Source organism: Vigna umbellata, chromosome 1, assembly GCF_029865625.1.
Source record: "Vigna umbellata cultivar VRB3 chromosome 1, Vumbellata_1.0, whole genome shotgun sequence".
NCBI lineage: Eukaryota > Viridiplantae > Streptophyta > Magnoliopsida > Fabales > Fabaceae > Vigna > Vigna umbellata.
In genome coordinates this window covers 95,072,542-95,094,938 of record NC_142165.1, presented here as the reverse complement: position 1 = coordinate 95,094,938, position 22,397 = coordinate 95,072,542, and the positions used below count along the sequence as shown (strand labels likewise).

Genomic DNA, 22,397 nt, shown 5'->3' with positions numbered 1-22,397 from the left:
CCATACCATTATTGATTGAAGGTATTAAGTACTAGGGTGATGCGTCCTTTTTTGAAATATGCAAAAAACCATTTTTTTAATTTTTAAATTTTATCATTTTTTTAAAGTTTATAATTTTTTTGTTTTTTTGTAATTTTTATCATATATAAATAATTGCTTAAAACGAAATAAGAGCTTAGTTATTAAATAAAAGAAGATTTTTAAACACTAAAAACTATTAAATCTATTTTTTTGGTAGTTTTTTAATTTTATCCTTTTTATATCTTGTCTTTATTTTACAATTTTTTATTAGACATTTATAAAGCAAAAAATGCGTAAGTTAATATGGATGTGTCGCAAGTAAGTGGAATAAATAAGTTTTAAAAATGATAACCAAAAATAAAAAGAAACACAAGGCTTGGGGTGATGTCCAGCGGATGGAAAATAGGGGTAGGGAAGTGGGCCAAGACCCAAACCCTTATTTAGGGTTTTCTTCCTCAGGCAAGAACCAGAGAAAAAGAAAAGTGCTGCCCCATTTCTTCCCTGGCTAGCTGTGGCAAAGGTTTCTCCTCTTCAAACAAAACAGAAAGGGGTTCTCCTTTGGACCAACGTTGCTGCATACCTCCGTGGTCGGTCGGAATCGCTACCGGCAACGTCACCCATGCTGGAAGCGCCGCTGCCACCCACAACGTTTCTCCCTTCACGCGCTGCGACTACCGGACCGTGCCCACCTACGCGGCCAAGGCTCGCCACACTACGCCACTGTCAACGCTCATCGTCAAGTTGCCGCCGGTGACCCTGGCCGTCGTCGAAGGTATCACCGGTGAGGGCCAAAACGCACGAACCACCTTCCTTCCCTTCCGTTATGCGAATCGAAGATGAAATCGAGCCGTTGTGATCGCGTCGCTTCTACACGGAATCCACACTCGCCGCCGGCGATGTCGCTGGCGATGCTACCGACGATTGTCTTCTTATTTGTACCATGTTTTATTGGGTATGGCTTTTGGGTTTCTGGTGGTTGGAGGGTGAAAATGGTTGTGGCACGTTGAATCTGTTTTAGTGTTCTCCGTTGTTGGGGGCAATGAATAAGTATTGATCAATGGGTTTCAGGTCCTTATCTCTTTTTCAGGTGACGATTAGTGTTCGTACAGATTAAGCACGAATGGGTGATGAAGACTTTACAAAGACAAGCGGCGAAGAAAAAAAAAATAACATTTTGGAAAAAACATAGATTCGCATACGCTTACGCACGAGAGCAATCGGGACTAGCAAGTAAGGACAGAAATGCTAACTCTTACAACGAAATAAAGACTCATACGTGCAAGAGCGATGGAGTAGCAAGACTTACCTCTGATTTCACTTTTGTGATATGGCTTGTAATCTTCGATCAATGCTCCTTGATTATCTTTTCGGAAGGTGACCTTGTATCATTCCTTTATTGTAGGTGAAAGACCGTAATGGGTGAATGATAATGGTGTTGGAAGTGAGGGGAGTCAAGAGCTTGGGGTTCGGCTATGGTATAATGATGTGAGACGCCATAGGTGGAAGTCAAAAGATGAACTGTGATAATGGGATCCAAAATGGCTCCTCTCCCCAAAAGAAAAGATTCATCCCAATAGAAAAGGCTTCCTCCCGCTCTCCTTGGGAATCAGGAGACTTGAGATTTCCTTCCTGTTCTTTTTCGTGTTAGCTTCATGGTCAATGCCACCCTGTACAAACACCATTTCCTTTTTCGTGTTAACTCTCTTCCAGCCAGAAGAACAAAGTCGATCGCACCGCGTGATAGGCATCATGAGAATGGGAATCGTGAGCATCGTTGCTTTGCACGGTTAATGACCGGATAATGCTTACCTCGACTGCTGCCAAATCCATAAAAGGACTCTAAAAAAAGCTTTGTTGATCACTGCATTTTATTTTCCATTTTTTCAATTTTTTTCATTTTTCTTTCTTTTACAAAAACAATTAAGAAAAGGTGATAAAAAAATAAAATTAAATAAAAATAAAAATAAATTTAATACAAATAAAAATAAAAATAACAAAAATAAAATAAAGATAAAAATGCAAAATAAAAGAAACAAAAATTGAAACAAAAAATAAAAGTGCATAAATAAAAAGAGTTAAGAAGAACGTTTTGAATAAAAGAGACAACGACACGTATAAATTTTATATTGGTTCACTCGATCTGAATCATGTCCAGTTTCTCTTAAGGGTATCAATGATCTTATACAATATTACAGACGAGTATAACTATTAGTTCCCTTAGTCAATCTTAACTAGTCCGAGTATTACAAACCATTATTGGTTTTCCTAGTCAATCATGACTAGTTCAAGTATTATAAACCACTTTTGATTTCAAGTATTGTGACCACTCTTGGTATCTAAGTATTATTATGACTCCTAGTTTACATGTGTTTTCTCACAAGTCACAAACAACTCTTTTAGAAAGAATACATGAGTAATACAAAATATTTTTGAAATTTTGTAATTACTCTCCCTCTCTTTTTGATTGGAAGATTTAGATGATGTGACCTTTGAGAAAAGTGTTTGTTCTACAATTGCTATCTTGTTTTCTCTTTTTTTACTTTTTGAGTGTAAACATTAGCTATTATGAGCTTGAAGATAGACCTTTGGAGCAAATAGTTTATAATAGATTTCTTATTCTTTTCTCTGAATGGAAGTTGTTGACGTTTTGATTTTGAGGATAGAGTGGTAAGATAATTATGCAATGATAGTTCTCTTTTCTCTCTTTTTCTTATCTTCCTCTTTGTTTACCTCTCTTGTGCTTCGCATTTTGTCTAGTTCTGGCTTGTGCACTCTACCATATATTTTTTCCTTTATTGCAAGGCATATTTATATAGACTTCCATGAGAGATGACCATTAGACACAAAGTTGACTTCTAGATAGGTTTCATAGCCTTTTAGGTAGCTTGGTGAGACTCGGGTCTATGTTGTAGAGTGATAGAGCAAGAAGCTTTGAGAAAACATTTTATGAATATCTCTTTATCTCAACGTCTTTTCTTTATCTATGTGCAGGAATTTTTGAACAAAGCTTGGTGTTATCATTTACTGTGCACCGAAGAAAAGAACAAAGCATGCAAGCATAAAAACACTTTTTTCATACAATATTAATTTTTTAACCGTTGATGATCATCAAGCACGTTACGTGTTCAAGGTATTCTTGCATATGTCAACATAATTTAATTAAAGCATCATTTAATGGCAAATCGATGTATATGACATATTTTCTAAACGTTTGTTTCATAAAGTTGACTACATAATGTTACACTGTTTATGTATGAAAAAGTCTAGTCGCTTTATCGTTTGATTAGGCACATGTTTTGCATTTTCAACACTATATGCTGAATATAATAACTTTAAACATTTATTACATAGTGTTGTTTAGTGTTTTAGATCAACGATTATATTGACAAATATTTACTTCATTTAATATTATTTTTTAGTATATCCAAACATTTAGAGGCTACTTTCTATAAGCAATATCTCACTACTTTCTATAATTCGTTGAGTATTATTTGATAAAATTCAAAACATGGGTTGCTAAACATTATAGTTTCTCTATATGATTTTTTTCTCAACATTATAAATATTTTAAATTATTATGTAATTATTTAAATTAAAAAAATAGTTACTAAAATGATAAAACTAAAAATAGTTTTTTATTATGAATAATAATTTAATTTTAAAAATAGTAATTAAGAAAGTAACATTAGAAAAGAAAAGATATAGATGTATCCTATAGTTATAATATTTACAATATATATATATATATATATATATATATATATATATATATATATAATAACTACATATATTATGTGCATCTCAAAAGTTTGCAATGAAAGATGTGACATAGCAATTAAGATTGCAAAGGTGTATAACGTTGTCTATTACGAGGACAATTCATTGCCACTACAAAAACATGCAAAAAGTTATTATGGTTGAAGAAATCATTACAGGAGTTTGGTTTTGTGCATAACAACTATTCATTATTTGTTGATGGCCAAAGTGCTATTAAGTAAGAATATAATTTTCATTATAGGTCCAAACATTTTGACGTGATGTATCATTGGATATGTGATACTTTGAATGCTAAGTTGTTGAGATTGAATAAAGTTTGTATAGATGACAATGTTGCCGATACCATGAATAAGGTTTGTTATAAGATCATCGAATTAACCCTCGCCTCCACATATACGAGTGCAAAGATGTGTTGTGTTGGACTCCCAATTACATGTCTAAAATGTTTCACATAATTAAGTTTATTTTGTCTCACTATTTAATCTAAGTAGAGAAGGACCTCTTAGTTCAAGATGAAAGTTTATTTTCCCAAGAGAAAATTTATTCATATTTCACAATGCCACATAGGAAAAATTGTAATTGATATATAATGTTGAATTGAACTGAAAGTTTGACCACATATTGTGTTATAGCGTTTTTCATTTTAATGGTTGGGTCATTAATTAGAAATTTGTGATTAAAGAAATTAGTCTTGTACAAGTACTCTATTTCATGTTTCTCTTTCTTTTCTTTGTTCTTTATATTCGAACATATTTGATTTGATATCTTACCTATATTAAATCTTAATGAATCTTGATTTACTATTTTTTTTTTGTTTTTCCGTTCACACGAATCATAATAAAAATATTGATACTTTTTCATATATTATTACATGTTTGGAAAAAAAAAATTGACCGCATGTTTTGATAGATTTGATTGTTGTTATTATTTTTCTCTTTAACATTTTTTAAATATGCATGTTTTTAAAATCTTTATAGTAACAAATAATTTTTTATTAAAATAATAAAAACATTAATAATTAAAAGATCTTATTTTTATTTACGTTTTTTTCTTAAAATCTTTTCATCATCTATTCCAAAGGCAAAGAAAACAAGGTTAAACATAACTGAATTTTCAGTCTTCGTCAATTTTTGAAGGATAAATTGAATATATACTTACGAAATTACGAAATTAGTAATTCTGTACCATTTCCGTACCCTACATTTTCTCAAAAAAGAAAACTAGAAAACGAAATGTCCACGCAGAAAAGAAAAAGGTAGTTGAGATGTTAAACGATGAGATGAGATAGGATGAGCAATCATATATTTTTTTTCCCTAAAAATATTAACAAATTGGGTAAAAAGTAAACGAATGCGACGATAACAAGGGAGGCAGTTGTACACCGAGGCGCATGATAGCAAATGAGTTGGCGTTGGGGGTGGGTCCCACTGGCGGTTCAGCAACATGCGGTTCCGGTTCAGGACCTCGTCCTCAATCGGTCCACTCCGCTTCTGCGAAATTTCTTCGTCTCTCACCTCGCCTTCTCGAATTGGAACTCCTTCAACCTTTGCACCGTTCAACACGTCATACTCTCTTCAACTATCGGTAATGCTGTTGCTTTGCTTCTATTTATAATTCTTCTCGTGAATTAGCTCCTCCGGTTTCCCTGTTTCCTTTCCCTCGCCGTTTCCATTTTAGTGAAATTGAACAAACCGTTTCCGTTTCTCCTGCTTTCTGTGCTCGTAGCCTGATCAGCTTCTCCGATTTGCCGGCGATCTCCCTCTGTTCGCGATCGATCAACGATTGAGGTTTAGGACACAGAGTCAGAGGTCGAAATGTCCGTGTCGGATTCCGATTCCTCCTCCTCCTCCTATGGCGCTGACTGCAAAAGCCTAAAACAAGTTAGCCGCGAGCGTGAGTACCTCTCCCTTCTCTTATCAATTCACATTAAGTTCCGAATCGCTTCAAGTATCTGTTAGCTAGTAGAACTTTTCTTTTTTGTTTGGCTGTCTTTTTCGCTTTTGGTTTTGTAAAGGAGGCTATATGGTGTTTGCTCATTGCGAATTTTGTTACTCATTGGTTCTGATCTCGGTGAATGCAAATACAATTTGCTCTTGGTGTATGTTCTATTTTTTTTGGGAGTGTTATCAGCTAAATGACAGAGTAGGTGAATGCAAGTCAGCAGCTGGTGCGTTATGGGAACTCTGCGAAGATTGTACTTAAAGGGGATCGGAATCTGCTCGAGAGCCATTAGTATTTAGTTTCTACAATTTTCTTGATTGGGATGAAAATCGCTTTTTTTCTTTTCACCTATGATTTTACCCAAGCTGCAAGAAATAGGAGGTCAATGCTAGTAGTCTCTTCGATACGATGTTCTCCTAAGTGAATGTAGAAGCCAATTGTCAAAGGATATTGCAACGGATATTATTAAGAATCGGACTTCTACATGTGAGACTAGTATGCTGTGTTATAATATGCATAGATTCATGGAAATATGGCTGACAGAAATGATCTTTATGATTTGTTGTGTTAAAAATAGGAACCATTTGAAGCTCCTTTTTGTTTGGGGAACTCCATCAACGTATCTTTTTTTTTTTAAGCTGAACTGGTCTGAATAGCTTTGCTTTATATTCGATCGTATTTCTTATTGGATATTAAAATTTGTACTTTTGAGTTCTTTGGGATGTACACTTGGAAGCAAAATTCTGGTTCTTAATTCCTTCCCGTAATCTCCTTTTAGAAATTTATGCTCACCTTTGTATGCAAAGTCTTTCGTTGTTGATTTTTGATGAACTCACTGACTTCTCTCTAAATGTTGATGTTATGTGTTTTTGCTTCAGTTTGAGACTTGTAGCCATTTATCTTTAGGCTGTCTAGCTGCCCGATATTTGTTGTTTAGGTTGTTTGGTAGTTTTTGTTCAAAGCTGGATCCGTTGATTGAGTTTGGAGCACTTTTTGAAATGCCATGTCAGGGGTTTTGGGAAAACTGAAGAGTGAGTTTTTTGGGCAGGTAGGTGAGAGTAGTAGAAATTAGAATTTTAAGGTGGCTTATGTTGCAAAATGAATATAGGTGATTACAAGAAAATATTGGTGTAGTATTACTGAGTACTGAACATCAGTTACAGTGCTTTGAACACCTACAAAGAATGACACTGGAAGCACCAGTAAGGAGAGTAGGGTGCAAGGTTTGTAATCCTGTGAAAAAGGACTAGACAAAGACTAATTAGGGGAAGTTAATAACAGGAATCTCACGGTAAATGGTATCAATTTGGTCTTTAATTGGGCTGAATTGTGTCATGTGGTCCATGTAGCAGACTCGCTTAGTGGGATAAGGCTATTATTGTAGTGTGTATCTTGATGATTGTGTTTAGAGAGGAATGATAGAGTTTTGGGATAATTTCTTGCTATTAACCATTTTGTCTCTATGGAGCAAAGAGCTTGTCTGAATCTCGGCTACACTGCCACGTTAATTTTTTTTACTCAAGCTTAAATTGCTTTGGAATGTGTATTTTGTATCCATTCAAGATAGAAGTGGTCTTCCTTATTCCTAGTGTCCTTATGGTATGCAGATCATAATTATTTTAAAGGGGTCCTTTTAGCAAACATGTACAGATATTTGAAAGGGGTCCTTTTAACAATACAGATATTTGAAATCAGTAATTCATTTGCAAGGATTGCATATTTTTGTAATTTTTCTTTCGTCGAACATTTTAATTGTAAAATGCTTAAAATTTAGCCTTGACCAGTTGCTTTCTGATCTGATTATTCTTAATTTCTGTTTATGATAAACTTTCTGCAGGATTGCTACATGAAATGCTCAGGTCAGCAAAAACAGGGGATTCAAAATCTACATGGAAGGTATAAGATGCTGTTAGTTAAATGAATTCTGCCTAAGTTTTTTTACTTCGCCTTAGATACAGATGGACCACCTTCTGTCTGTTTCGGCTTTAGTTTGGAGTTTCATTTTAGGAACTTATAGCAGAAATTTCATTTTATGATGCTGATGATTAGACAAGTGGTAGATTTAGCAAATCTATTAAGTATTCCATCTTGTTTGGACAGTCAATTAGCTAAATCATGTATTTGGAATGGTTTCTCAATTCATTTGATCTATAGCTATGTGCTACATGGCCAAGTAATTATTAGTCATCAGCTTAGCCTAATTTCAAGTGGGATCATTGTGGAAAATTTATCATTTTTCTGTACATTTTGTACTAGAATTAACTGTTGAGCAGCAGAGCCTGATGACTGTGCCTTTTTACTATATCATCTGTCGGGTTTAGCCAAAAATAAGAGGAATGATTTTGCAAGGAAAAAAGGGAAAACGTCACATTTGAAATCTTTCATCATTTGGTATTGTCAAAGTACAAAGGGTAAAGAAAAAGTTATGGACGCCGCATAAAAAAAGTGTTTCTTTCTAAATAGAAAGAAAAGTGTATGAAAGCTTCTGGAGATTAAAGACTGCAAAAGGCTTATTTATATCACAAATCATTTTGTTATTTAGAGATTTTATGTCATTTTACTCATTTTGTCCGTTCACGTCCTATAAAAATCATACAGGAGGAATTCATTTTTTCACTCCTTTTCTTTTCTCTCACTTTCTTTCATAAACCAAACATAACCTAAATATATGTTCTTAGATAAAGGGTACATGATGAAAGCTTGCAGAAACTTATGAAAATGAGACATTAGTGTGTGATAGAGAAATGGAGGTTGAGTTTGGAGACAGGTTGTCTGCTATGATGGTTAGAGACATGATTTCATTATATTAGAGATATGATTTGATTATGTTAGAGATGTGATTTGATTGCACGAAATAGGGAGATATGATATGATAGGGAAATATCTCACCCAACATTTCCTATTATTATATTCTTAGAAAGTGAATTATAAGCCTAATACAATCTCACAATACACAAAATGTATTTTTAAAGTTAGGTTTGCATTTACTTATATTATAATTTGTTCTTATCTCTAGTCAATATGAGATTTCAAATATATATGTTGATTTTGTTCCTTATTATTGTGTCTTTTCTTCATTATACATAAGAATACTCATGTGTACAAAACACACAAAATTCATTATGTTCCTTCTTGGCTTCTCTCTTCTTAACATGGTGTTAATCTCTTTTGTCACTAATGTTTTGAACAATGACATTTATTAGTTTATTGGGATGAGTTCTTTATTGTCTTTAATTTACCACTGTATATAATAATTTTTTGGGATTTCTCTCGTGTGTTTCTACTCGTACTCTCCTTGTTATGTATGTAGAGTGGTTTTATAACTTTGTAATGTTCTTTCCTTTTAATGTATTTTTCTTATATGCCTTGGTATAGGAGTGTTAAATTTTAAAACCATTCATGAACTTTTATTAGACAGCATAATCTTTTGCAATAGTTGGTTTCATTACATGGCATTAAAGTGATGATGAAGTGGTCTAGAGTTTGATTGGTCTTGTGCATTTTTCATGCTTGAAGCTTAAAAAACCATAGTGCACGAGATTGCATTGGATGTAAAACCATGCATGGGCCTTCTCCTAATAATATAAGCTTTTGGGATTCTTGGTTCTTCACAGGGAGATTGACTTTTAATCCACACATTTGTTTCTTTTTCAAGGAACCCACTTTAGCTTGAAAATGACTAAAACATCATGCTTCATTTGTTTACCATCTTGTATGGTTCATGAACTGCTTGCCTGCAGGTACTAATAATGGACAAACTCACTGTAAAGATAATGTCTCATTCTTGCAAGATGGCTGATATCACTGATGAAGGCGTGTCATGTAAGAATCACAAGTTTGATTTACCATTTTTGTTCTGTCCACTGTCAGTGAAAGACCTATTGATTTTCTACGATTTGGTTTTAATAGCATGGTTGTTGAGTTATTCTCTGATATTCAAATGTAAAATTTTTATTTATACTCCAAAGAATGCAATCTGAATATATGCTATTCAAGTTGTTAAATGTGGTTAATTTTCTGTTAAAAGAAAAAGTTACCTAAACAAAAAGAGTTAATAAAAAGAACAGTTGCTTCCTTTTTTGCTTCAGGATTTTGAGTCTACCAGTAATGACGAGACTGGTAAAGTGGTAAATACATAGATAGCAGGGTGATTCCATGTTCTTCTATTGTATTCATCTTGTAGAAAAATAATATAATTATAAATGAAGGAATGTGATTACACCCTTTACCTTGTTCAATTATGTGTGATATGATTCCTTTTTATATGACATTTGAACTGTGGGAGAAATCTGATCCTTCATGTACTAATTGCTGATATTACTTGTCATAACTCTTAGAGGTCTTTGATTGACAGAAAGAAACGCAGAGGAACTGGTTTCTTCTTTCTTTTCTTTTTGGAATTTATTGGGAGTTCTAATCGACTATTAGTTTTGAGGCATTGCTTTTAAATTTTTTTTTTTGGAAGTGAGAATGGATTGGAAAGGAAATATATGAAATAAAATGGAAAGGGAAGGCAAAAAATGAAATGGAATGGAGTTGCCTTCCCTTTGTTTGGATAATTAACCAGACAAGAAAGGAGAAGTTAAGGGGTTGTAAAGTTTTAATACAACCATTATAAAAATTTAATTAATTCTACTTTGGCTCACATTCCAATTTTGTGGGGAATGTAGTTTAACAGATTCACTGTATTACATTCCCCTTCATAAATTTTCTAACTTCTGAATAAGGGGATTGATTTCCTTTTCATTCAGCATTAACTGCCTCTGATTTTAAGATTTGATGCTATTTTTGTGCCGTCAGAAATTTAATTGTAACGTTGATGTTTCCACCTTTGTTAAACTTGCAGCTTTTGTGCTTTAATTACACTTCTTGTTCAGCTATATGTTTTAATGAACTTCAATCATTCCGTTAAAGAACTATTTTTCTTAGCTATCAATATTGGATTTAACTAACATGTTTATGGAAGATAATTATTTTGTAACCTATATTTTGCATCACTAGTTCTAATTCTTGAACGGTGTAATATGTTTTTATATTTGCAGTGGTTGAAGACATATACAAGCGAAGGCAGCCGTTGCCCGCTATGGATGCTATATACTTCATACAGCCAACAAGAGAGAAGTACTTGTCCTTTGTCTCATGTTTGTGGTGGCATATATACTGATTTGTCTTTAATTAATTTGAGGTTGCTCATGGATCAAAAACACAATAGAAGAGGACCTAGAAGTTGTTTTTTTTGTTGGTCTTTCATGGTTGCTTTTTGCGTGATTTCTGTTAGTTCTACAGGAAAAGTTAAAGTTCCTCATGCTGAAGGTTATTGTTTAGCAACATGTAAAAAATACTTGTACAACAGAGATTTTGTGTTGATACTGGCCAAGAAAACAAATGGACAGATTGTGTTGTTGATAGTTTTCAGTTTTAGGATTAATGTACTGAAACTATGTAGTTAATTTTGTGGTGCATGTCTATTTTGGTATGTATGTTTCAGAGTTTCTTTTGAAGTATGTCTGTAATGTCTATACATATGCAGTTTCAAAGTTATTTTTGTTAGCATAACTTCGAATCTCTTGGTTGAAAATAAAATCTCAGTGGTCATAGGTTCCTAAATTTGAGAGTATTATTTTTTTTCCTATAGTCTCTTGCAATTAACTCTTTATTTTATTCTTTATTTCATGAATCATACGGTATTTTTTTTTTCTTATCTACAAAATGTATCATTTACACATAAATATTTTATTGTTATTCTTTCTATCACTCTGTCACTTTCTCTCCCTTTTTTACTGATGAGGAAATATAAAAGTTAAAATGAAAAATATTCTTAGCTTTTGTGGCTGTAAAATGGCTTGATTCAGCTTTGGTTGTGGTTTTAGTTAACCTATACGCAGTAGGCTTTTGTGAATTGTTCCATGCCTAATGATTTCTTTGTTCATTTTTGTTGGCAGCATAATTATGTTTTTGTCAGACATGTCTGGAAGGAAACCCTTGTACAGGAAGTATGTGACCTTTATACATCTCCAGTGAGTGCAAGTTCATATTGACATTTGCTAATTGGTTTTCAATCCTATTTTATTCTGGGTTCTTGTAGGGCATTTGTTTTCTTTAGTTCACCTATTGCCAGAGAATTGGTTATGGAAATTAAAAAAGATGCACAGGTGTTGCCTCGAATAGGTGCTCTAAGAGAGGTGAGATTTCTTTTTGGGGTCTACACGGAACTTGAATTTTCCCCCAAAAATTCAAAATTTTCTTATTGTCATTTTGTGACCTCATTTCGATGCAGATGAACTTGGAGTATTTTACCATAGACACTCAGGTATGTGGTTGTGCATTAGTAGTCAATTTCACTGCTTGATCACCGTAGTCTTCTATGACTGTCATCGTATATGACTTTTCATATGAATAAAATTACTGTCCTTTTGTTTTCATTGGGATTATATAAAAGAATTGAAAGGCTGTATTTTCTGATTGATTGATGTGTACAGGTGGTACGCAACTATATAGATATAAGGTTGGTTGACATAAGGCAAAAATTCAGCTAATCTAAAGTTGGATAAGTAGAGAGACATTGAGCTGAAACCGTGTGTTTCTGAGACTATATTTATATTGAGAAAACGAAATCAGTATAATAAACAAAGGAGATATGTCATCCTCTAATAATAAAGATATAATACATGGATAAATAAAAATATTCCTAATAATACATATATAATTCATATATTCCTGATTCTAAAGATTATAAAATATATTCCTGATTATAAAAGATGTGTGCACAGCATCTCAATGTTCTTGATGAGGAGAGTTGAAGAGTTGACTTACTAGGCTCATTGTAATGACAATATCTAGAAGAGTTACAGTGAGGTAATTTAGCTTACCAACTAATTGTTTGGCAACAACTGTGTCCACAAATTTGTGTGTATTCTTCCTTTGCAACCAAGTGAGCTTTATAGCTAGCAATTTTAACATTAGGTTCTGTTTTAAGAGTGTACAATAACTAACACCCAAAAATTGATTCCCCAGTTGGAAAAGGAACCAATTCCAAAATACCACTACTTTGAAGGATGAGATAAAGTGTTAGGGAACTAATTGTATCTAGTAGAAGAAGAAACATTACCCAGCCTAACTGCCTGGCAGTTAGGTAAGTCAGTATAAAAGGGGTGGGTTGGTTGGTGAGAGGGGGGAGTTTTTGGAGTGTTATTGTTTGGCGGGAACTCTTGTAGTTCTTTGGAGGGAGGTTAAGCTCTCGGGTTACGTTGTATCACCATTCTTGTTGATTCTTTTCATTCTTTTCAATAAAAGGAGGCTGTATAATTCAGATAAATTGTCTTTGTGTGTATTCGAGTGTTTGTCCATAGGTTCTTGATCCCAAGAACCTATCATTTGGTCCGACCTGCCGGATCCGATAGGAGGAGAACCAGTGATGGGTAGCGAGACGGAGGGAAGACTGGATAACTTGGAGATCACAGTGGAGGGAATTAAAGAGGAGACCGCGGCAATCAGACGCGATTTGCAACAAATGATGAGGTTGATGAGTGGGGGTGCAAACCATCAAGGGGGTGGTTCTGAGGGAAGCAGCAATTCAGTGAATGATAATCAGGGGAGAGGCGATACTGGGGGAATATCGCACAACTGGAGGAAGAAAGTGGAATTGCCATCCTTTGAAGGCGGAGACCCATACATCTGGATTAATCGAGCCGAAAGATTTTTCGAAATCCAGAAAGTGGCTGAGGAGGACAAAGTGGAACTCGCTTACATTAGCATGGAGGGGAGCGCGAGTTACTGGTTTAATGTTTGGAAGGAAAAAGCCAAGATTCGTTCTTGGACGGCCCTAAAAATGGCGTTAGTGAATCGGTTTGGAGGGGGATCCAGAGGATCGGTGTTTGAACAGCTTGCGACAATGCGGCAAGAGGGATCAGTGGAGGAGTACGTCCGGAGCTTTGAAATATTAATAGGTCAGACTCGGGGGTTATCGGAGGAGCTGGTGATGGGGTTTTTTCTCGCTGGACTGCGAGAAGACATCAGGGGACAAGTCCGCATTCAAGATCCTCAAGAATTCATGGTTGCGATCAGGATCGCGCGGGACGTAGAAGATGCGATAATGAGGGCGAAAGGAGGGGGCTGGAACGGGATGAAAATTAACCCATCGGGGTCGCGCATGGTAGGTTCGGTAGTACGTGGCGAAACCGAACGCCAGTCCACAAACCGGACAGGGAGAACGGAAGACAATGGATCAGCTAGGAGAGAGGGAGCGATGCCGGCGAGCAGCTCGATAGGGAGTGTGACCGGAGGCGCCGATAATCGGGGACGGACGGTGCGAAACTTACCGTATTCGGAATTTCTTAAAAGGAGAGAAGAGGGTCGTTGTTTCCGGTGCGGAGGCCCCTTTGCTCCTGGCCACCGATGCTCGGAGAAGAGTCTGCGAGTTTTGCTGTTGGCGGAGGATGAGGATGACGAAGCGGAAGAAGGGATAGATCAAAATTCAAAACCTATGGAGCTATCGGCGTGTTCCGTCGAAGGGTTAACCCAACCGAAGATGATGAAATTGAGGGGGAAGATTGGGCACAGGGAGGTGCTAGTCCTCATCGACAGCGGGGCCAGCCACAACTTTATTAGTCGGAGACTGGCGGAAGAGCTGAAGTTACCCATAAATGATACGCCCCCTTATCAGGTGAGTTTGGGGGATGGACAGCGGAAAGAGACGAGAGGGTGTTGTGAGCAGGTAGAGATCAGATTGGCGGAGGCCGTGGTTGAGGAGAGGCTCCATTTATTCGAACTGGGCGGAGTAGACATCATATTGGGGGTTGAATGGCTAGCTAAACTGGGGGAGGTGATGATAAATTGGAAGGAAATGACAATGGGGTATATCGTGGAAGGTAAGAAGGTGAAGATACAAGGAGACCCAGCGTTAGCCCGACAGCTGGTGGAACCTCAATCTTTATTAAAATTGACAGATGCTGAGTCATGGGTCATAGCTTGGGATATGGGCCAAGTGGAGAAAGAGGTGGACGGTGAGGGGCAAGTGGATTTGACGGAGGGGCAGAAAGCAGAATTGGAAACCGTGTTGCAGGCGCACTACCACGTTTTTCGGGTTTGGGAAATGTGCGTAGTGGAGCAGGGGACAGGAGGTGACGTGATGGGTGAATTGACTGAAGCTCCCTGCACGGTTACAGCATGTGGGGAAAGTAGATTTTCATTTACAATTAACCGAGACAGCAAGAATACACTCAATATTTCATGTTTCCCAACTAAAGAAGGCTATGGGTGAGAAGAGGGTGCCTCCGTTGGAAGATGGGGCGATAAAAAAAAAAAAAAAAAAAAAAAAAAAAAAAAAAAAAAAAAAAACAAGAGAGAGCAGTTTTTCAACCTTGGGGACAAGGTTGTTGGGGAAGGGGAGTATTGTTAGGGAACTAATTGTATCTAGTAGAAGAAGAAACATTACCCAGCCTAACTGCCTGGCAGTTAGGTAAGTCAGTATAAAAGGGGTGGGTTGGTTGGTGAGAGGGGGGAGTTTTTGGAGTGTTATTGTTTGGCGGGAACTCTTGTAGTTCTTTGGAGGGAGGTTAAGCTCTCGGGTTACGTTGTATCACCATTCTTGTTGATTCTTTTCATTCTTTTCAATAAAAGGAGGCTGTATAATTCAGATAAATTGTCTTTGTGTGTATTCGAGTGTTTGTCCATAGGTTCTTGATCCCAAGAACCTATCATAAAGCTTCATGCGGAAACTTAGGAATAGGAATAAAAGATAACAAGGACATATTTCTAGTCGATGTGTGATCTCTAAAATACCCTTTTATGTCTAGGCCTAAATATCTTGAATGTGAGACTATTTATTTGTAAGTGGTTTGATATGACACGATAGACCTAACAAACCTCATTAGTAGTTGAGCTATAGGAAATAGAGTGGCATTGAGTTGAAATTGTGTGCTTTTGAGACAACACAAGTGCTTATTTATACTGAGAACACGAAATCAATACAATAAATAGAAGAGATATGATATCCTCTGGTAATAAAGATATGATAGGGAATTAATAAAAATTCCTAATAATACATATATAATCTAGATATTCTGATTCTAAAAGATACTCTTGATCATAAAAGATCTGTATCTTATTTATATAATTATAACATTTCTAAATCTGCAACACGACAGTACCAGAATCCGTGCCACATCTGAGCAGTTTCATCGCTTAGCAAGTTTCAAAATATATGACATGTTGATACGCAACATGTGTTTGTCCAATTCCACATAGCCATTGTTAAACTATAGGAATAGAGTTGATGAGCCGAAGCCTGTGTTACTAAGCTGGCATGAGTGCTATCTTTATATTGAGAAAATGGAATCAATACAATAAATACAAGAGATTTGATATTCACAAATAATAAACCTTTGTATTGGACAGATGAAATATTTTTATTGCTGCATCTGTAACATTATAAGGATTACTCACAGTAAGTAAATAGATGTTTTATCTGAGAAAATTGGAAGTACTATTAGATATTTGGGTTATAAATCCTAGTGTGTGCAAGCCGGCATGAGTGCTATCTTTATTTTGAGAAAATGGAATCAATACAATATATACAGGAGATTTGATATTCACAAATAATAAACCTTTGTATTGGACAGATGAAATATTTTTATTGCTGCATCTGTAACATTATAAGGATTACTCACAGTAAGTAAATAGATGTTTTATCTGAGAAAATTGGAAGTACTATTTGGGTTATAAATCCTATAGTGTGTGCAAGTTGGCAATTTCAGTCATTCATGCATATTGCTTTTGCAATATCTCTCCACTAACAGAAACAAATGATTGTAGAGCTACATTGTTGTAACACAAAATTCGTGAAACCAGGTTCTTTCCCCTAAGGAAAATTCATTAACCTTCACAAATGTGTTTTTTAGGATTTATTTGTCAATCTCTTATGTCATCATCATCCCATTATTCTGTGTCCTCATTCTTTTGCTCGGTATTCTTTGTCATGATAATATAGGGCTTCATTACAAACAATGAAAGAGCTTTAGAGGAGCTATTTGGGGATGAGGAGAATAATCGTAAAGCAGTTGCATGTTTAAATGTGATGGCCACTCGAATTGCTACCGTTTTTGCTTCATTAAGAGTATGTAGTCAATGCTTTGCTCTTTGTGACCGAAATTCAACAATTGTAATTAATAATATTTAATTGTTCAAACAAAGATTGATAACCCTTCTATATTATGTAATCATCTTTATAGGAGTTTCCTTTTGTCCGTTTTCGTGCTGCAAAGTCCCTAGATGCAACCACAATGACTACCTTCCATGATCTTATTCCTACAAAACTTGCTGCTGGTGTCTGGGACTGTCTTATGAAATATAAAAAAACTATACCTAATTTTCCTCAGACTGAAACCTGCGAGTTACTTATCATTGATAGAACAATCGATCAGGTTTGTTACCTCCATTTTCCTGTCATGTAAATGTATTTTCAATAAAATGTTATCATATTGCTTATAACAGGGATGCTGTTCTGGATATGTAGATTGCTCCTGTGATACATGAATGGACATATGATGCCATGTGCCATGATCTGTTGAATATGGAGGGAAATAAATTTGTTCATGAGGTATTCTACAATTTCAATTTTCCCCTCTGAATTGTTATGTTCACTTTCTTGTTATGAACGTATATCTACTGTATTCTTAAGGTTCCTAGCAAGACTGGTGGTCCACCTGAGCGAAAAGAGGTTCTCTTGGAGGATCATGATCCTATATGGGTTGAACTTCGTCATGCACATATTGCGGATGTATGTTCTGCTTTCATTATTTGGTGTTTGTAGTGTTGGCTTTATTGTTTACTATTTAGGGTTCATGTCTTCTATTTACCAATTAGTAGCATGATATTGATGGCTTTGCCAGGCTAGTGAACGACTGCATGAGAAGATGACCAACTTCATTTCAAAGAACAAAGCTGCACAAATCCAACATGGTTCAAGGTCAGTCATAATTTTGTGGGAATTTTTCATTATTGATATATTGTGATCTAAGAGTATATTGATTTTCACCTAATTGTACTACTTCTGTAAAATATAGTCTAATTTTGTAATTCTTTTCCAGAGATTTTTATGAGTTGCGGCAATATGAAAATTTTGTTGTTTTTGATGCATAATGGTCTAGCCATGGTAGAAAGAAACTCTTCTTTTTGTCTGTTTGTGTGCGTGATGCTTCTGTTTACCTATCTGTTAAATATTAGAGTCAGTAGTCGCACCTCTACTTACTACAAATATCTCATTTGAATACTATTTCACAATGATATTTAGACCATGCGAGTGTATAGTTTGACCAGTTTGAACTTGCTTAGCTGCTGTCCAAAATGTGGGTTGAATTGAAGCTCTAAGAGAAATACCTTGGTCACGCCTTGAACTTCCCCATTGGACATTCAATACCTTTTTATTTTCTTTTACTGTTATTATTTTTTCACTCAAGCAGTTTTATCCAACATTATGAATATCTGAATATGTATTTTGGCATGGCCGAGTTGCACAATTTAAAACTTTATCATGAATGTCTAATAAAGTAATTGTTGGAGAGAGGAAAAATCTAAGTTGAAAAGTAAACAGGAAACTAACAAAACTCTAATTTTCACCTTTCTTCATTCGTGAATGGCTTTTATAAAATCACATTTGTACCATTTATAGCATTTTTCTTATATTTTTATATCAGTTGACACACCTTTTCGTGCATGAGCTCCTTGGGAAAAACATGGAGAATATACAAGCCCACTTTACCTTTTGTTAAGAATCAGTTTTTCTGTTTCGAAGAATAGGGATGGATGGATCAAACTTGTGACCAATTGCTTATAAAGGATTTGATACCAATCAAGGAGGGACCTATTCTTCTAAAAGCTAACATATACTGTACTGTAGTGTAAAATGGTCAAGTCCTTGATTTGAAAAATAACCTGACGCGTACTAATTTTCTTGCTTAAATAGTTTAGCCATTTTAAAATTTAACTAAGCCTAGATCTGTTGTTAATCTATTTATTCATTATCTAGTTGTTGTCATCATAAACTTCACACAACTTTGCATTTCATTTAGAGGTAGTGGTGAAATGTCGACAAGAGACTTACAGAAGATGGTTCAAGCGCTTCCACAATACAGTGAGCAAATCGACAAGCTCTCCCTCCATGTAGAGGTTAGTTCTGCTGTAATGCAATCAATAATGTCCTCTCCAAACAATACTATTGTTATATGATATATTTGCTTTTTAAAAAGAATGTGTTGTCTTCACTTGAAAGCTCCGCAAGAGACTTTCTAAGGTGTGCTAATGTATACCTTTTGGAATTTTTATTTTATACGTAGGTAATACCATATTTTAGTTGCATAAGTTAGTTGGGCATTTTCTTGAGTTTGTTTTTGCCCTTATTACCACCTCCTCCCTGTTTAGAGAAAGAAAAAGAAAGAAAAGGAAAGTGTTGCCGTAAGTAATGCCCTTTATTTATTTATGTTGAGGGCATGAGAATGTTAAATGGACGAGTGGCCCAGACAATGGACAAAATTTGGGTGATATTATAGGGGACTAGATCAAAATTTAAGAATTTTACATAGACAAAAAACATTTAACCCTATCCAACTTAATAATTTCCTTTGTAATATTTTGTATCTATATGCAACAGCATAGAAGAAAAAGGTAACCTTGATTTGACAATTTCATAATTAGTTTCTATTTTGAAAGCATTAAAGTTGTTTCCCAATCTAACTAGAGCTGGAAGTGTGAACATTTTACAGTATTGCTTAAAACTTGATGTCTATTCAAAATTTCAGTTGTTATCTTGCAGTAAATAAATGAAGCAATAATCTTATTCTCGCCAGGATATCCTCCTACATATTAAGATTATGGTCAAAGAGCCCCCACCCCCACAATACCCTTCTGCATAATATTTGCTAAGTTTAGATATCTGCCCATTTCTGATTTTTTTTTTCTTTCAGATTTTGCCATTAGATTTTAATTTGCTAAATGCATTTATTTTATTATAATAGTGGAGTGGATTATGATTATAAGTTTCATACGTGTGTATGAATGACGAGCTTCTTTGGCCAGATTGCAGGAAAAATTAACAGAATTATTAGGGAGTCAGGGCTTCGGGAACTTGGGCAGCTGGAGCAAGATCTTGTTTTTGGAGATGCAGGAATGAAAGAAGTGATCAAATTTTTGACTACAAATGAAGTAAGTAAGATGGTAAATAAAAAGGGTTTACCTTCTACTGTGTTAGTGGACGGGATAAGGATGTTTTTACTGTTGAAAAATGGTCGTGAAATTAGAAATAAAACGTTGCTTTTCATTTAATGCAGGATACAACTCGTGAAAATAAGTTACGCCTGTTAATGATTCTCGCGTCCATTTATCCTGAGAAATTTGAGGGTGAAAAGGGTCTGAATTTGATGAAGGTGCAGTTTATCTAGATTTGGCGTCAACTATTGCCTCCTGCTGTCATTTAATGACAAATAATAAATACTGTTTATCAATGATGGTACCGTGCAATATTCTTGTAACCTTTCATATGCTTTTTCAGGTAGCAAAGTTGACAGATGATGATGCGATTGCCATAAATAATTTGAGAATGCTTGAGGGAGAACCTGATACCAAAAAGACTCCGATAAGTTCTTTTGCTCTGAAGTTTGATATGCACAAGGTAAAGGTAATGTATAGTTTAAATTGTGTGATTTTTCAGTGATAAGTTATTTCTTTAAAGTGTTTCTTTATATTGTCAGAAAAAGCGTGCAGCAAGGAAAGATCGTTCTGGCGAAGAGGAGACATGGCAGTTATCACGTTTTTATCCCATAATAGAGGTATGGAATGATTTGAAAATTTCCCCCACATAAAATGTATTATTTTTAAAATTTTTATGGGGAGGATGTAAAACTAGGGTTGAACAATCTTCTTTCCTTATTTATTTATGAACTTTTGGCATGATAAGTGAGCCTATGATTTTTTTATAAGGCCTAAAGGATCAGATGTAGTTGGTTATTTAAGTATTTCTACAAGCCAGGTTTTGAACAGAAAGGGCACTTACTCAGCTATTGGTTATTTTCTATTATGCCTCACGGCCTGAGTCTCACCGTATTACTAAGAAAATGAAGGACACCATATTTTCGTGCTATGATATTTTATAATGTTATCTTTATCATGATTTGGTTGGCTGCTGTTAAAACTTTCAGAGCCTCATGTGGTGCCTGAATGGTTCACATTTTTCAGGAACTCATAGAAAAAGTTAGCAAAAATGAATTATCGAAACTTGACTATCCTTGTCTAAATGACCCAAGTCCAACTTTCCATGGTACACCATTAGCTGGACCAATAACTCACAATCCTCCTGCTCATTCGATGAGATCAAGGCGCACACCAACTTGGGCTAAACCTAGAGGCTCTGATGATGATGGATATTCAAGGTTTTACTTTCCTTTCCTTATTACAAGTCATGAATATGAATAGTTCTAATGAAATCAGTTAATTTTTTTTCTCTTCGTTTATGAACCCTGGTCTCTTTTTTCCACCACCGTATTCTTCCCATCTTCTGAGCTCTGAACTTGTGTTAGATACGAGTTTGCTATTAGATGATATGTAAATGACTAATGATTTTCTGTTGGAATTGCAAAACTAGAGTCTACCTTTTCAAAGCGCAAATTAATTGTAATATTTTTCTGTTGGCGTATAGCGATCCGGTGTTAAGACATGCATCCAGTGATTTCAAGAAGATGGGGCAACGAATATTTATATTCATTGTTGGTGGAGCGACCAGATCTGAGGTTTGAACAGTGCTTTGATAAAAAAATTGTTTTCACTCTTTTTCTTTTCAGTTTTTCTGGTCTGATGAGGTGTTTAATCATCAGCTTAGGACTTGTCACAAGCTTACTGGTAAGCTGAGGAGGGAAGTTATTCTGGGCTCGTCTAGTATTGATGATCCTGCACAATATATTACGGTATTGAAGTGTTTACCTTTTTCTTCAAGTGAAGAGTGTTCCTTGTATTGCAATTTTGTATAATTGTATACCGCCTTTCGTTTTGTAGAAATTGAAGATGCTAACAGCACAGGAACCTTCATTGGATGATCTCCATATATGACTTCGCAGATGCACTGGGAGATGATATTCTGCTTGTCTAATGTACGTGTTGTAACCATATTGTTTATTCTTTTAATGTAACAAATTCTTTGGACATTTGAGCTGTGGTATAGCCAAGCCACTGACTGTTAAAAAATGTGCATATGTTAGGAATTTTCATTGGTTAGAAACAGTTTGTTTTTGAAAACAATTCTGGTAAATGCTATTCCTTGGAGCCACACCTTTGTTAAATAGTCCTTTACAATAATTGGTTGCATTCGATACCGAAAAGGGAGTTTGTTTCTTCACTCCGCGTATTTTTTGGGTCACCTTCAACAGAATGGCTTTTCCGATATATAATTTTAACATCCTGAAAAACCTATTTCAAGATAAAAGGCAGGTGATTCAAGAAATATGTGCGGTGCAGGCTAGTTGAGTTCTACCAAAAACATATCTCTGATTTATTTTGAGACATGTAAGTCTTTACTTGTATGGAGATTAAAAACAAAAAAAGTTACTCGGAGTATTCAAGATATTCGACCCTGTCTTCTTTAGGGTCAGTAGAAAAGTTATGATATTTATACTATA

The 22,397-nt window shown here is 35.3% G+C and overlaps 1 protein-coding gene and 1 long non-coding RNA gene across 3 annotated transcripts; both read left to right on the top strand.

The window, feature by feature from the left end:
• Positions 1–338: 338 nt before the first annotated feature.
• Positions 339–1,887, top strand: LOC148206893 (uncharacterized). The gene is made up of 2 exons (XR_015786552.1): positions 339–973; positions 1,109–1,887. It is a non-coding gene; the product is annotated as an uncharacterized LOC148206893 (long non-coding RNA).
• A 3,303-nt stretch (positions 1,888–5,190) lies between these two features.
• On the top strand, positions 5,191–22,117 carry LOC124828943 (SNARE-interacting protein KEULE-like). Of its 2 annotated transcripts, none has more exons than XM_047302342.2 (22): positions 5,191–5,382; positions 5,524–5,691; positions 7,577–7,635; positions 9,480–9,561; positions 10,782–10,860; positions 11,682–11,732; positions 11,825–11,921; positions 12,017–12,049; positions 16,727–16,852; positions 16,968–17,159; positions 17,252–17,335; positions 17,417–17,515; positions 17,628–17,704; positions 18,807–18,903; positions 19,810–19,935; positions 20,061–20,156; positions 20,282–20,407; positions 20,481–20,558; positions 20,965–21,158; positions 21,425–21,515; positions 21,600–21,689; positions 21,778–22,117. In XM_047302342.2, exons 2-22 carry the CDS (start codon positions 5,613–5,615, stop codon positions 21,829–21,831), a joined length of 2,010 nt encoding a protein of 669 aa, XP_047158298.1. In that variant the 5' UTR covers positions 5,191–5,382; positions 5,524–5,612; the 3' UTR covers positions 21,832–22,117. The 2 variants fall into 2 exon arrangements, with proteins under 2 accessions (XP_047158298.1, XP_047158299.1); XM_047302343.2 differs by having other exon boundaries at positions 5,193–5,382; positions 20,282–20,401.
• The last annotated feature ends 280 nt before the right edge of the window (positions 22,118–22,397 follow it).

Bases quoted from the DNA above. Each gene is read 5' to 3' on its own strand.
- LOC124828943 (XM_047302342.2), top strand. From the start codon at position 5,613: ATGTCCGTGTCGGATTCCGATTCCTCCTCCTCCTCCTATGGCGCTGAC. The intron at 12,050-16,726 runs GTATGTGGTTGT...ATGATAATATAG, and splicing joins ATTTTACCATAGACACTCAG to GGCTTCATTACAAACAATGA. The intron at 20,157-20,281 runs GTGCAGTTTATC...ATGCTTTTTCAG, and splicing joins AGGGTCTGAATTTGATGAAG to GTAGCAAAGTTGACAGATGA.